This window comes from Anas platyrhynchos, chromosome 6 (genome assembly GCF_047663525.1).
Source record: "Anas platyrhynchos isolate ZD024472 breed Pekin duck chromosome 6, IASCAAS_PekinDuck_T2T, whole genome shotgun sequence".
Classification (NCBI taxonomy): domain Eukaryota; kingdom Metazoa; phylum Chordata; class Aves; order Anseriformes; family Anatidae; genus Anas; species Anas platyrhynchos.
Window position 1 is genome coordinate 4,445,253 of NC_092592.1, and position 12,274 is coordinate 4,457,526.

Genomic DNA, 12,274 nt, shown 5'->3' on the forward strand with positions numbered 1-12,274 from the left:
GTATATGTTTCCTCTGGAGACTTCTGTGCTGTTATGCATACACAGGCATCTGCTAAATTGAAGCTGCCCCTACCACCCTCACCATCTGTACTAACCTGGGAGCAATTTTCGCCTGGCCATGGCTGCTGCCCGGTGGCTTTCATATTCCACAAAAGCAAAACCCCGGTTTTTGGTTTTATCAGCTGCACTTGGGTAGACAATGACATCCACAACTCCATCCGTGACTTTCTTCATCTCTGCTAAAATTTCCTCTCGCTTCTTTGTTTTGGGGATCCCCCCTACGAACAGGCGGCAGTTGTCCACGCTGGCACAGACTCCCAGGAGACGCCCATTCCTGCAGAAAAATGATATTGTTGGTTTGTCAGGACCCAAGATCACTTCTCAGAGAAAGGGGAAAAAAATCCCCCTTCTTGTCCCAAAACACAAGGCCAAATGCAAGGTCTCCCCCTTCTGTGGCACGTGTCGCTTGGGATGTTCCAGTGGCCTCACTCAACACAAGGGGCTAGATCCAAAGGCTGATAATCTGCTAAATTTGACATCAAAGTAAAGCAGCATATTTGAAACAAGGTACTTGAGATCAAGAGAAACCAAAGCCAATTTTTGCTTTTGACTCTTGAGAGTCTCTCTTTTGCTATTTCCAAAAACAGTTGCCACCAAGCAACTGTTCTGAGCAGCTGGGACACCACTGTGATTCTTGCATTGCCGTCAGCATAAGCCAGGTTTCATTGTGTTCACCAGTGACTTGCAGCTTCCTGATCACCAGAGAGCCTCACAGCTGAGGTTTGGGAAAGAAAATCCCTTGTTATGGGGAGACAACATTTCAGGGTTTATTGATGCCAATTGCTGTGCAGACACCCAAAGCAAAAATGTCTTTACATTCACTTTGCTCACAACGTTGTGGTCCAACTACCCCTTGCAGGTCTGGAGAAATCATAAATTTCTTTAGAGGCATCTTTGGGACAAGACAAGTAGGCAAAGGAGGTGGAGGTAGCATCTTTAGCAAAGGAGGTGGTGGAGCATCTTTAAGATGCTCCAGCATCTGATATAAGTCATGTTTCCAAACCTTCCCCATGTGCCTTGTGACCTGCTTATCCCTAATGTTGCCAGTAAAGCAATTCACAATCAATGTTTTTCTTTAAAATAAAAAAAATAAATAAAAAAAAAGAAAGAAAGAAAGAAAAAGAAAGAACAAAAAGAAAGCACTAAAATTTCCAGAATGGTTGATCTCAAAATGCTTTTTTAGCAATTGTATCTATTCATCCCACTTTGAACTGGAAAAAAAAATTAAATGGGGTTGAAATCAAAACAAACCATATTGATGGACCCATATGTTGTTGATTTCTAGGTGTTTTGTTCCCAATTTTTAGTCACAAACATGAGGGATTTTTCTGTTCCTACTTATTAGGAAATGTCACTGTTTTGCCAATTAGTTTTCATCCCATTTCACCATTTTTGTAATTGCTCGTGTCTCCCAGAACATATCTGCAGTATAGCTCATGTGAGACACAGTGGATAGGAATACATCAACAAAAAACAGCCCAGAAGGGAACATGAAATAAACAACAATGGTTAGACATCAGTTGATTTGATGCAAAGCAAAATATTTTTTCCAATGTTCTCGTAGATTTTTTTATTTTTATTATTATTATTTTTTTTAAGGAAGACATTTCCTGGAAAAGATTTTCTCTGAGTGCTATGTACTGCCTTTGTGCTACAGCATAAAGCAACAAATGCATAGGCAGAAAAGAAATGACTGCCTACTAAAGTTTAGGTATCTAAAGAAGCTTCCTCTGGGCTGTAGGGAAAAATATGCTGTCCACAACAATCCAGATTAATACATTATATGATTTAAAGTTGATGTGAAGGTGTATGCCATTCTCACCTAATTTCATAATTATTGAGTTGCTTTATTGCATTCTTTGCCTCCTGTTTATTTGAGAAGGTCACAAAGGCGTAGCCCCTATTGTTGCCATTGAAGTCCATCATCATTCTCATTTCATAGATTTTGCCAATCTGCAAATAGAAAGAAAAGTCATTTGTAAAGAAGTGTTTGCCAGGTGAGGTGTTTAAACAAGACTGGGTGCTTTCATGTCAGAACTCTTCAGATATCTTCATCTACAGGATAATCATCCAGAGCCTGTTCTGCTTTCACACAACTTTCTGACCCATGAAAGAAGTCATAAACACAGGCAGCAAGTGCTTAGGTGACAAGGGAGGGGGGGCAAAGTTAGCTCTTCAGCAAGGTGAGCAAGATTTTGGCCACTGACCTCAGCAGCCCCAGGGTTGTGGTTCTCACCCCCTTATGAGGTTTATGTTCCAGTTTTGAGGCTAATGCATCACACAGTAGAGAAAAAAAAAAAAAAAAAAAAAAAAAAGACTAAAAAACAGGAGGGATGAGGTGCAGCAATAGAATTGCATAGCCATTGGTGTCTGAATGGTATCACTTGCTCAGGCTTGTACATGAGTGGTTGGGTGGCTGTGCTCATTTCCTAGGTGGAGGACAGTGTGTTTTATATGACTGAAGTCTAACTTATGGAGGGAGGCATAGCTGGATGTTTCAGTACAACCTTCTACTCTAAGCAGGGCCAGCCCCAGTGTTAGATCAGCCCTGGTCATGGTGAGGAAACACCACAGAAGGAGCTGGAGGGGCTGCCACCAAACAAAGGGTAATCTGGGCCAAATCACCTCCAGTTCAACACGGAAATGTAGAGCTGATCTTCCGTAATCTTTGCAAAATATCTACCTCTCATAAAGTCTTACTTTTTCACACAGTGGTATAAGTTCATCTTCAAAGAGGTCCCGTGGCAGTTTCCCGATGAAGATCTCGCAGCCCCTCTCTGGCGGAGGGCCGTCCCAGCCTGGGGGGGGACCACCATATTTCCTTTGCCCATTTTCCTGCCATGGAGGAAAATAAAATGATGATGTAGTGGATAAAATCAGTCCCTTTGTGAGGAATGACACTTTGGGCACACCCTGTTAGTGCAGTGCCAGAGGTAAACACCCTCCTTCCTTGTAAAGAGCACCTCTTTGCAGGCTCAAGGGAGACGGGGCAGTGTGCGCTGGCTGCCCCACTGCTGTATTGGTACCGAAAGGCTTTAGCTTCTGAGCTAGTACGCTGGTCATGTACTGCAGTAGGCTCTGGTTTACACCTGGTTGAGTTTTGCTGAGGAACATGCATCAGCACGTTGAAGGGGAGGCCATTTCCACAGCTCAGCTGTCCAAGATTCAGACAGTCAAAGGCCTTGGAAAACGCAGGGGAAAGATGACGCCCATCCCTTCCTTCCTTCCTTCCTTCCTTCCTTCCTTCCTTCCTTCCTTCCTTCCTTCCTTCCTTCCTTCCTTCCTTCCTTCCTTCCTTCCTTCCTTCCTTCCTTCCTTCCTTCCTTCCCTCCTTCCTTCCTTCCCTCCTTCCCTCCTTCCCTCCTTCCCTCCTTCCCTCCTTCCCTCCTTCCCTCCTTCCCTCCTTCCCTCCTTCCCTCCTTCCCTCCTTCCCTCCTTCCCTCCTTCCTTCCTTCCTTCCTTCCTTCCTTCCTTCCTTCCTTCCTTCCTTCCTTCCTTCCTTCCTTCCTTCCTTCCTTCCTTCCTTCCTTCCTTCCTTCCTTCCTTCCTTCCCTCCTTCCCTCCTTCCTTCCCTCCTTCCTTCCCTCCCTCCTTCCCTCCTTCCCTCCTTCCCTCCTTCCTTCCTTCCTTCCTTCCTTCCTTCCGTCCTTCCTTCCTTCCTTCCTTCCTTCCTTCCTTCCTTCCTTCCTTCCTTCCTTCCTTCCTTCCTTCCTTCCTTCCCTCCTTCCTTCCCTCCTTCCTTCCTCCCTGTCTTTCTTTCTTTCTTTCTTTCTTTCTTTCTTTCTTTCTTTCTTTCTTTCTTTCTTTCTTTCTTTCTTTCTTTCTTTCTTTCTTTCTTTCTTCCTTTCTTCCTTTCTTCCTTTCTTCCTTTCTTCCTTTCTTCCTTTCTTCCTTTCTTCCTTTCTTTCCCCTCCCTTCTTCCACCTCCTCTCCCTCTCCCTCTCCAGCTCTGCTTGTCCTGCAGTGATGCCCTGTGCCCGGAGGAGCTGGGACTCTGGTCATTTTTCTGTTTTTGCCTCCTGACATTTCTGTAGCCATTTCTCCCTCTGGGATTATTCTAGGCAATAGCTGATTTACAAAGAAGGCCTGAAGGACCTAAGCCTGCAGCAAACAGGGATCCTGGTAGGAATATCAGAGTATAGCACAAGCAATTTCAGTTTTCCTAAGCCTATAACCAGCCCTGAATTAGCCATGCTCACTCCCGTTTTGAAAATGTTTTCAGCATAATGATGAAGCTGTTTGAATTTATGAATGCATTTTCACAGCAGATCTAATGAGAAGATGTTTCAGGCTGCTTTTCTGCCCCCAGTTTGGCTGAACTGAGCACATCTCTAGCATGGAATTTTCATAGAATCATAGAATCATAGAATATCCTGAGTTGGAAGGGACCCTTAAGGATCATCAAGTCCAACTCTTGACACCGCACAGGTCTACCCAAAAGTTCAGACCATGTGACTAAGTGCACAGTCCAATCTCTTCTTAAATTCAGTCAGGCTCGGTGCAGTGACCACTTCCCTGGGGAGCCTGTTCCAGTGTGCAACCACCCTCTCTGTGAAGAACCCCCTCTTTCTATCTCTTCTTTCTATCTTTCTATCTCTTGAGCCATTTGTTAAAGCAATGATTGTATGTTGTGTTGCTGTGGTCATCTGTGATCTTCACTGGCATGTCAGCTGGAAGAAGGCCTTGGTGACCTGCAGAAATGCTACTTTCATCAATAATGGTCTGCAAAAAGCCAGCAGATTTTTACCCTCCTACTTTAAGCCAAGTGAGAGACAATCAGATTTTTTTCTCATTTTGTCAACATATGTGGGAGTGTCTCCTAGCGTGCTAGGAGACATGGCAAAAAGTAAAATCTACTCTCAGTCTGCAGTGGCTTCATTTGTGCCCTGAAGGATGAATCTCAATGAACTCATCTTGGCAATGTCTCTGTGGGGAAGGAGAGCTTCATTGTCCCCTTTGAGGAGACATGTGAGCCTGGCAGCTGTTGAAGAAGAAGGTGATGGTTAGGTTGGAAAAAAAAAAAAAAAAAAAAAAGCCCAAAAAGATGTGGAAAAGAAAATAATGAGGGAAAAATAATAATAATAGTAAGAGAAAATGGAAAGGTTGAAGGAAAGGGAAAAATAAGGAATAAGAAGATTCTGGGTGGGCAGCAAAGCAGGAATCTGTGGTTTAGGAATGAGCTATTGCCAGATGTGACAGTATGAAAAACTAAAGATCAGGGTAAAAAAAGTCACAGCAAATAAAACACACAAAGAAGCTATTTATCTTCTCCTGGGTCAAGTACAGCAGGAAGGCTCCTCAAGTGCAACAAACCCAATGTTGTTCTGGTCCTGGGGCACACACAACATTAAGGACTATAGGAAAATGCTTTTTCCCAGGAGTCCCCTTTTTGCTTTGGTCTGTTGTGCCCTCTAGTGCTACACAAAGCAAGCCAAAGTTCACAGCAACCACCTGCCTGAAATTCAGTTTTCAGTTACTTCTTCCAGGATGCAAGGTAAGCCATATTTCTAGCAAGCACTTTTGAAAAATTTGCTTGTTTTGGTCATGCTAACTAGGGAAGACTTCCTGAGATGTTTTTGAAGGACTTGTCTGTTCCCCACCTGCACTAACCTACCCTGCCCTTGGGCCTTGGAGACCAGACGGAGAGCAAACCTGTGGCTTTTGGGCAGGCAAGACACTTTTACTTTTTTTTGCACTTAAAGATCTTTAAAAAGAGTAAATCTGGTGGTCACTTATGGGACTTTCTATGGACAAATCTGGGCTCAAGCTCTTCTGAAACCTTGTTTAGTGGGTTTTCTTTGCTACAGCAGCACTGCAGCCATGGCTTTCAGACAGCTATCCCAACTATTCCTGGAATATATCTGTGCTCAGGTTTTATTTCACCCTTCTTATATTGACAGGGGGAATACTCTGCCACCTCATAAAAGACAGACCCTGCTACATGAAGTTTTGTGCAGGATGTAAACTGGAGAGCAGCAGAGAGGGAGGAACAAGCAACCAGCACTTGCCATGTGCAGATTCGCTGCACAAGCCCCCGGTGCAGCACTGCTTCAAGATGAAACCAGACACCGTGTGCAGAAGGATGTGACCGTGAGTTCCTACCTGGATCAAATTATATCCCGTTCGCTGAATTAAAGCACGGAGGGCGGCTTCTTTCTGTGTGCCGGTCAATCCATCCCCGGATTTGTGATTTGATTCCATTGTGAGTGATTATCAGCAAAAAATCAGGTTAATTAGGGGTGCTCACTGCAATCAAATTTAAGATAAATTAAATAAATTAATACAGCTAGGAGGAGAAAGTCCACCCTCCTGAGAAAACTAACAGGATCATTCTTCCTAAATGAGTCATTCATTCTTCCTAAATCAGTCATTTTGAGATAAAATAAATAAATAAATAATACCACAGACCATGGAAAAAGCAAAAATATCCCCCTTTTCCCTGTTGCATGACAGCAAACCCACAATCAGATCTTGTCCAGTGCTTCAGCAACATGCAGGGGATATTGCAGCATGCATGTGCAGGTGTGTTAGGAGGGAATTGCATGCAAGGTGCCTAATCTGCCTTAAAGTAGGAGGCAACTTGTCCTTCGTGCTGTGGCATCCCCTTGGTACTGGGAAGGCCATCTGGCACTCTGCCCAGCACTCTGTAAGAGGTGTGAGACATAGGTCCATATATGGCCTGTTTTTAAAACTCAGGAATATGGGAGAACTTCAGATCTGTATCTAGGTTCAGGGCTGCGACAACCTCGGGTTCAGATGTTTTGATTCAGTGCTGTAGTTTTAGGTTGTATTTAATTAAATATTATAATATTTTTTTTTTAAGTTTACTTTTTGGGTTGAAAACACCATAAAGCTGAAATCTGAATCTGAATTGGGCCACACATGCTAGCAAAGGACTATTTTTAAGACAGACTCCTCCCTGCCTATAATTTCAGCCTGCCCATTATTTACCGAATGGGGAGCTTCAAGCCTATGGGGAGCTTCAAGCCATCATATGCATGGGCACGTGTAGAAATGGGTGTGCAAATGCAATGCTGAGCTTGAGGACTCACAATGTCATCATGGATGCTGTCATAGCAGGAGATTGCCAGTGAAGTCTTCTGAAGGGAAGACTTAAGCAGATAATTAAATTTAAATAGGTGGATTATCCTCAGTGCCAAAAATGGGGCATGAGCCCATGTTTTTGCAGGGTCTGAGCCTTGTGTCACTTGGGCTCTGCCACACTGAGCTCTGCAGGCTTGGAAATAGAGACATTTGTGTAACAGCAGATTTTGGTGCTATTTATTGTGCAGGTTTGTGGGATGTTTTGGATGTCTTTTTGTTGTGTTCCCAGGCTCTCCTGTGTTTCAATTGCTGACAATGTGCGGGGGCTGGGAGATGGACTAAGCCATGCAATAGCTCTCTCCCATCTCTAATTGCAAAATGAGTGTTTTCCGCAGCAACTGGAGCCTGATTATTGTTTTGGTTTATATTTCATAGAATCAAGTCTATATTTAAGCATGTGTGTGTGTGTGCGTGTATCCTTCAGATCAGAGGGATTTCTTTAATGCCTGGAAAGCATGGAGTGAGCTCAGGCTTTGCAGGGGAGGCATGGAGGTTGGTGGATACCCTATGCATGACCTAATCATGCCTTTGCCCATGCCAAGGGCAGCAGCAAAGCCCCATTGATGTTCATGGTTTCTCCTGCAGAGCTGGGTTTTGGCATGGCACAGGGCAAAGTTTCCAGGCTGCTTAAGAAAGTAAAAAAAGGTCTGGCAGTGCATATTGTATGCACTTGTTCCATGATTGGTGGTCACTCAAAGCAAACAGTTAAAATCCACGTTGGCTCTGCAGCCTCCCTTGCACAGGCAGAGGCATGCTCTCTATGCCTTATGGAGGAAAGTGCTGGTGTATTGCTAATTTAGCCCCTTGTATTTCGCTGTGTCCTGATTTCACCAAGGGCTTGAGTGATCAAACTGCAGTACTGGGATCAGTGTGAATTTGCACCAAGTTTCACTGGTTGGGATTTCATCATGTGTAAGAGCTGCAGGAGGCTATGCAAAGGTGTGAATCACACCAGCGCCGAGAGGCTACATCCCATCCCCACCCCAAGGGCCACGCAAAAGGCTTTGTCCCTCTCAGTGGGACACATCGGTGCTGCAGAGGCAGGTGCAAGGGCTGCAGCAAACTGCTCAGAAACACTGAGGGTGGCGGGCTGCTGGCGCTGCCGTCACACAGAGAGCTGCCTGCACATCTCCACTCCTTGCCAGGATGGGAAGAAGCTGGACTGCAGCCAGCCGAGCCTGGCGGGTTTCCATAGCAGCTGAGGTTCCCAGTCCCATCCCCAGCGGCGACCTAGATAGACGGCAGTGCAAGAGCATTTCCCCCCCCGCTCTCTCCTGACAAGCTGGTGGCTCGGCTGGCTGCTTCAAACGTATTTGCATGGGGTGCCTTAGATGCCATACATCTCCGTGCCTCTCATCTGAGGAGGAGTACCACACACACATCCCAAACCCAGTCATAGCTTCCAGTAATGTTTCCATCCAGGCAGCAGCTTCTTTCTGAGCAGAGAAAACGAGCCATGGGGAGGGCGGAAGGACGGGAATAGCACATCTCCCGGCTGATGCATTTACAGCAGAAGCAATATCCCTCTTGGGCTTCTGCCTGAGTTGATAAGGCCAGACAAGCTCTTCTCATAAGGCATCCTGCAAATTTTAGCCTCTTTTAGACCAGCATGTCTAGACAGTTGCTTATTCCAGCAGAGAGGATAAGTTAAGCAATCCTGATTTAAGGTTCGGGACCATGGCTGGACAGCACTGTGCCTGCAGGGCTTGTGCACCACCTGCATCCTGTTGTGATAGTGCTGCTCTTAGAAATGAGGGCCCTCCTACTAATTAGTGCTCCAAATTCATTCATAGCTAATGTATCAGCCTTGTTAGAGAGCTTTCCTCCATTGGGTGGATTTCCTTGGGATGGAGACAGAAATGATACCTCTTTTCGTTAAGAGGAAGAAATCCCTACAAAACAACTCCCAATACCCTAGCACAGTTAAGCAGCCTTTCCAGCCCCCAGTTTTCCAAGTACCTCCACTCTCCCTACTTCTCTCCCTCCTCCTGAGAACACCTAAAAATCTTTTTGCAGGGGGTACTTTCCCACCTCCACCACCCAAGAGTCTGTTCCCATTTCCATCACACAGACCCCAAACCATGGTGTCACATTTAATTTCCTAAACCTGTGGGATTTCAGCCCTTTCCCATATTCCAGGTGTCAGTGCCAGTACGTGCAAAGGAGGAGAGCTGCTGTCATGGGACCAGGGAAACATGATTACTTTCTCTCTTTCTTTGTTCCCAGAGTGATCAATCAATTAGCAAATCTGTCCTGACAGGAGGAAAACTCCCATTTCAATGGCTGCTCTCAGGAATTGTGAATGCCTACAGCAAATTAAGGCAGTATTTTTAATATTATTTACCCAAAAGAAAAAAAAAGTTAATGGAAATAATTGTTATGGAATTCAATCATTTTCAGGGGGTTAACCCACAGATTTCTTGCTGCTAATAATGGCTATTATGTTAAATGGTATTAAAAGGTGGGGGGGGGGGGAGGGGGTTGCATTTTATTCAACAGGTGTATCTCCTATTTCTTCCTCATTTCTGGCCAAATTGTTAAAAATACTGCCTTGTTATCATGGGCACAGAATCCAGAACCCCAGGTCAATAGGAAGGGAATTTTAAATCAGTATTGTTTCATTTGATTTTTCCCTCTCTGCAGCAAAAGTTATTGTTCATTTTAGGTTTCTCTTAAAACTCTAAAATGCCAAGACAATGAAAGGCACTTTTGGCATAGAAAACCCCATACCGATGAGAAGTAAGCTTGTTACAGCACCGCTTAACCTCCCCATGACCACTTCTGTGCACCATTTTCTTGTCATTTTCTGAAGCATGGAGACCTTGCCAGCCTGCCCACTGGTCCCAGGGCTTGCCCCAAAGCAGAAGCAAGGTCAAACCCTGCTCTTCCCAACTGCTTTTGTGCCTGGAGCCTGCCAGCTCACAGCCCTTCGGAGAAACCTGGTTACCGTTTCCATGAATGAGATAACAAACCCCTGTTTATCCTGTGTGGATCGATGCACCTTCTTGTTTGAATGTATCGAGCCATGCAGGCACATCCAGTGAAGACTGTTCTGCCCCCATGCAGCCACCCCACGCGAAGAGTTACAGCTCCCATATATATCCATATAACATGAAGTATTCTTTGTATTCTTCCTAAAATCAGGCTCTTTAAGTTTCTTGAGCTGCTATGAGACACACCAGCTCTTAGCCTGGGTGAGACACACTGCAGGACAGAGTCCAATTGAGCAATGAGGGTGTAATCCCTTAACTTTCCAGAGAGGAGTTTTTTTCCAGGTTGTCCCACAGAAAGTGGGTACTTTTAGGTATTTAAAAGCAAGTGGTATAGCATCCCTAGGTACAATGTGCCTTGGAGGTATGGAAAAGTGCTGCCCGCATGCAGCATTTGCAGCACGTGAGCCTTGAGAAAATACTTCACTTTTAATATTTCACTTTTCTTAGAAAGAGGCTGCTCTCCTGAAAACAACTGCATTACCAAATGCATGCAGCGCACCCTAGAAACTCCTTCCAAGGATGAGAGACACCTGATGCTGAGCCCAGCCTCCTTCCCCACCCTGTTTTATTTGCAACATCATGATGTGTCAGATGCTTTGAAGCCAACCTTGCACTCACTCCTGCCTAAGCCTCCTGTTTCGCTGAGGGAATATAGGTTAAGGGAAGCATTAAAGGACTGGGCAGGAAACTATTTGGAACAGATTAGGGAAATTTGAGATTTTTAGGAGCAGTAATTGCATTTGAAACAAAGACTGACCTTTTGCAAAGAAAAGTAGGAATAAGAAGTCAGCTAGGCCAAGTGAAGCGGTCCTTAATGATTAGCCCTGGAAAGTTGCAATTTAACAAATCAAGACTGAATTATCGCAGGGAAAATCCCTCCTCCCCCCAGCCTTGTCTGGCTTCAGTTTTCAGCAACCGTGGGTGATCGGCATGAGGAAAGCGCTTAAAAAAACTCCCTGCTGCCGCTGCCCAGGCAGAGATGATGCCGAATGCCCTTGTCTGCTCACCTTGCTTATCAAAATGTCAAGGCGAGTCTTGCGGGGCCAAGCCATGGGGTGCTTGGGGCACCCCCTGGTTCCACCCCAGCATTTCTGGGCAGTGCCCGAGGCATGCATCTGATTGTGGGTCCTCGGCAGGGGAAGGCGCGTGGCCGAGCCTCCTCTTCCCCATGCCAGCTGTGCAGAGCTGGCCAAAAACCCCACTTCACGGGGGGCCATCTGAGCCCCCCACACCCCAGGCCTCACGGTGGGATGAGCCCGAGGGCGGCAGCGTACCTGAGCAATTTGGGAGATCACCACACGGGAAGAGGTCTCCTTGATTATGGGGAGTTTGCGACGTGTCACTCCGGTTATTCCCCAATCGTCATATCAAACTCCAAAGGTTCAGCAGCCCCTGGCTGGTTTACAGTCCCTGCAGGTTAAACGTTAACCTGCCCTATCTCCTGACTCCCTGCAGGCCTTTGACCAGATAGCTGGGTCACTGCTGCTCAGACGGCACCTACGCAGGCTAATTTTTGCAAATAAATACACAGGGCCCGAGTCAGACCGCAGCTCAGAGGCAGGTGTGGAGGACAGCCCACTGCTACCATTTATTCGCTCCATGCTCTCCCAGCCAATCCGTCTCCATTGCTGTTGCTCCCAGCAGAAATCCTGGGAGAAGGGACACAGCCCTGACTGCCACGGGTGTTTTTGGCTTCTTGGAGGCAGTCCAATTGGCCTCACCATTGGCCTACACACAGAGACCCTGCAAACTGCAAATGGCATGGAGACTGTGGCCTCTTCTGCCGACCAGGAGACTCTGAGGCTCTCCGAAATGGGTACTCTCCAGGTGTCCAGATAATGCAGTCCCTGGGGTATCGTGCTGCATCAATCAAACATTTGTCTCTGCTAAAACCCTTCTAGACCCTAACAATAATGAAATGGGCACCGTGGAGTGCCTTTTTCTACACGGACACTGAGCTACGCTCGAGATGGGCTCAGGCAGAATTTCAGGGCATTTTAAATGAAGCGTTTACAACCAGGTGCTGCTGACACTTGGAAAAGTGCTGTGGTGCTGTTTGTCCAGATTTAAGAGCATTAGGTCTTTCCACATGGTTGGGAGACAGCCGTGCCCTGCTC

General features: G+C 45.9%; 1 protein-coding gene across 5 annotated transcripts in view; it reads right to left on the reverse strand.

Annotated features, from left to right (window-relative positions):
- The window catches only part of A1CF (APOBEC1 complementation factor), a 28,682-nt gene extending 17,112 nt beyond the window's left edge, over positions 1-11,570 (reverse strand). For 3 of the 5 annotated variants that reach the window (XM_038181486.2, XM_005017317.6, XM_072040281.1), the window contains exons 1-5: positions 11,432-11,560; positions 6,163-6,306; positions 2,761-2,895; positions 1,883-2,013; positions 96-334 (exon numbers count right to left, since the gene is read on the reverse strand). In XM_038181486.2, the coding sequence (XP_038037414.1) occupies positions 96-334; positions 1,883-2,013; positions 2,761-2,895; positions 6,163-6,261 (604 nt within the window). In that variant the 5' untranslated portion in view covers positions 6,262-6,306; positions 11,432-11,560. Of the gene's footprint in view, positions 1-95; positions 335-1,882; positions 2,014-2,760; positions 2,896-6,162; positions 6,307-10,914; positions 10,982-11,431 lie in introns of all 5 variants that reach the window. The other 2 variants (XM_038181485.2, XM_038181487.2) reach the window with 2 other exon arrangements.
- Between the last annotated feature and the right edge of the window lie 704 nt (positions 11,571-12,274).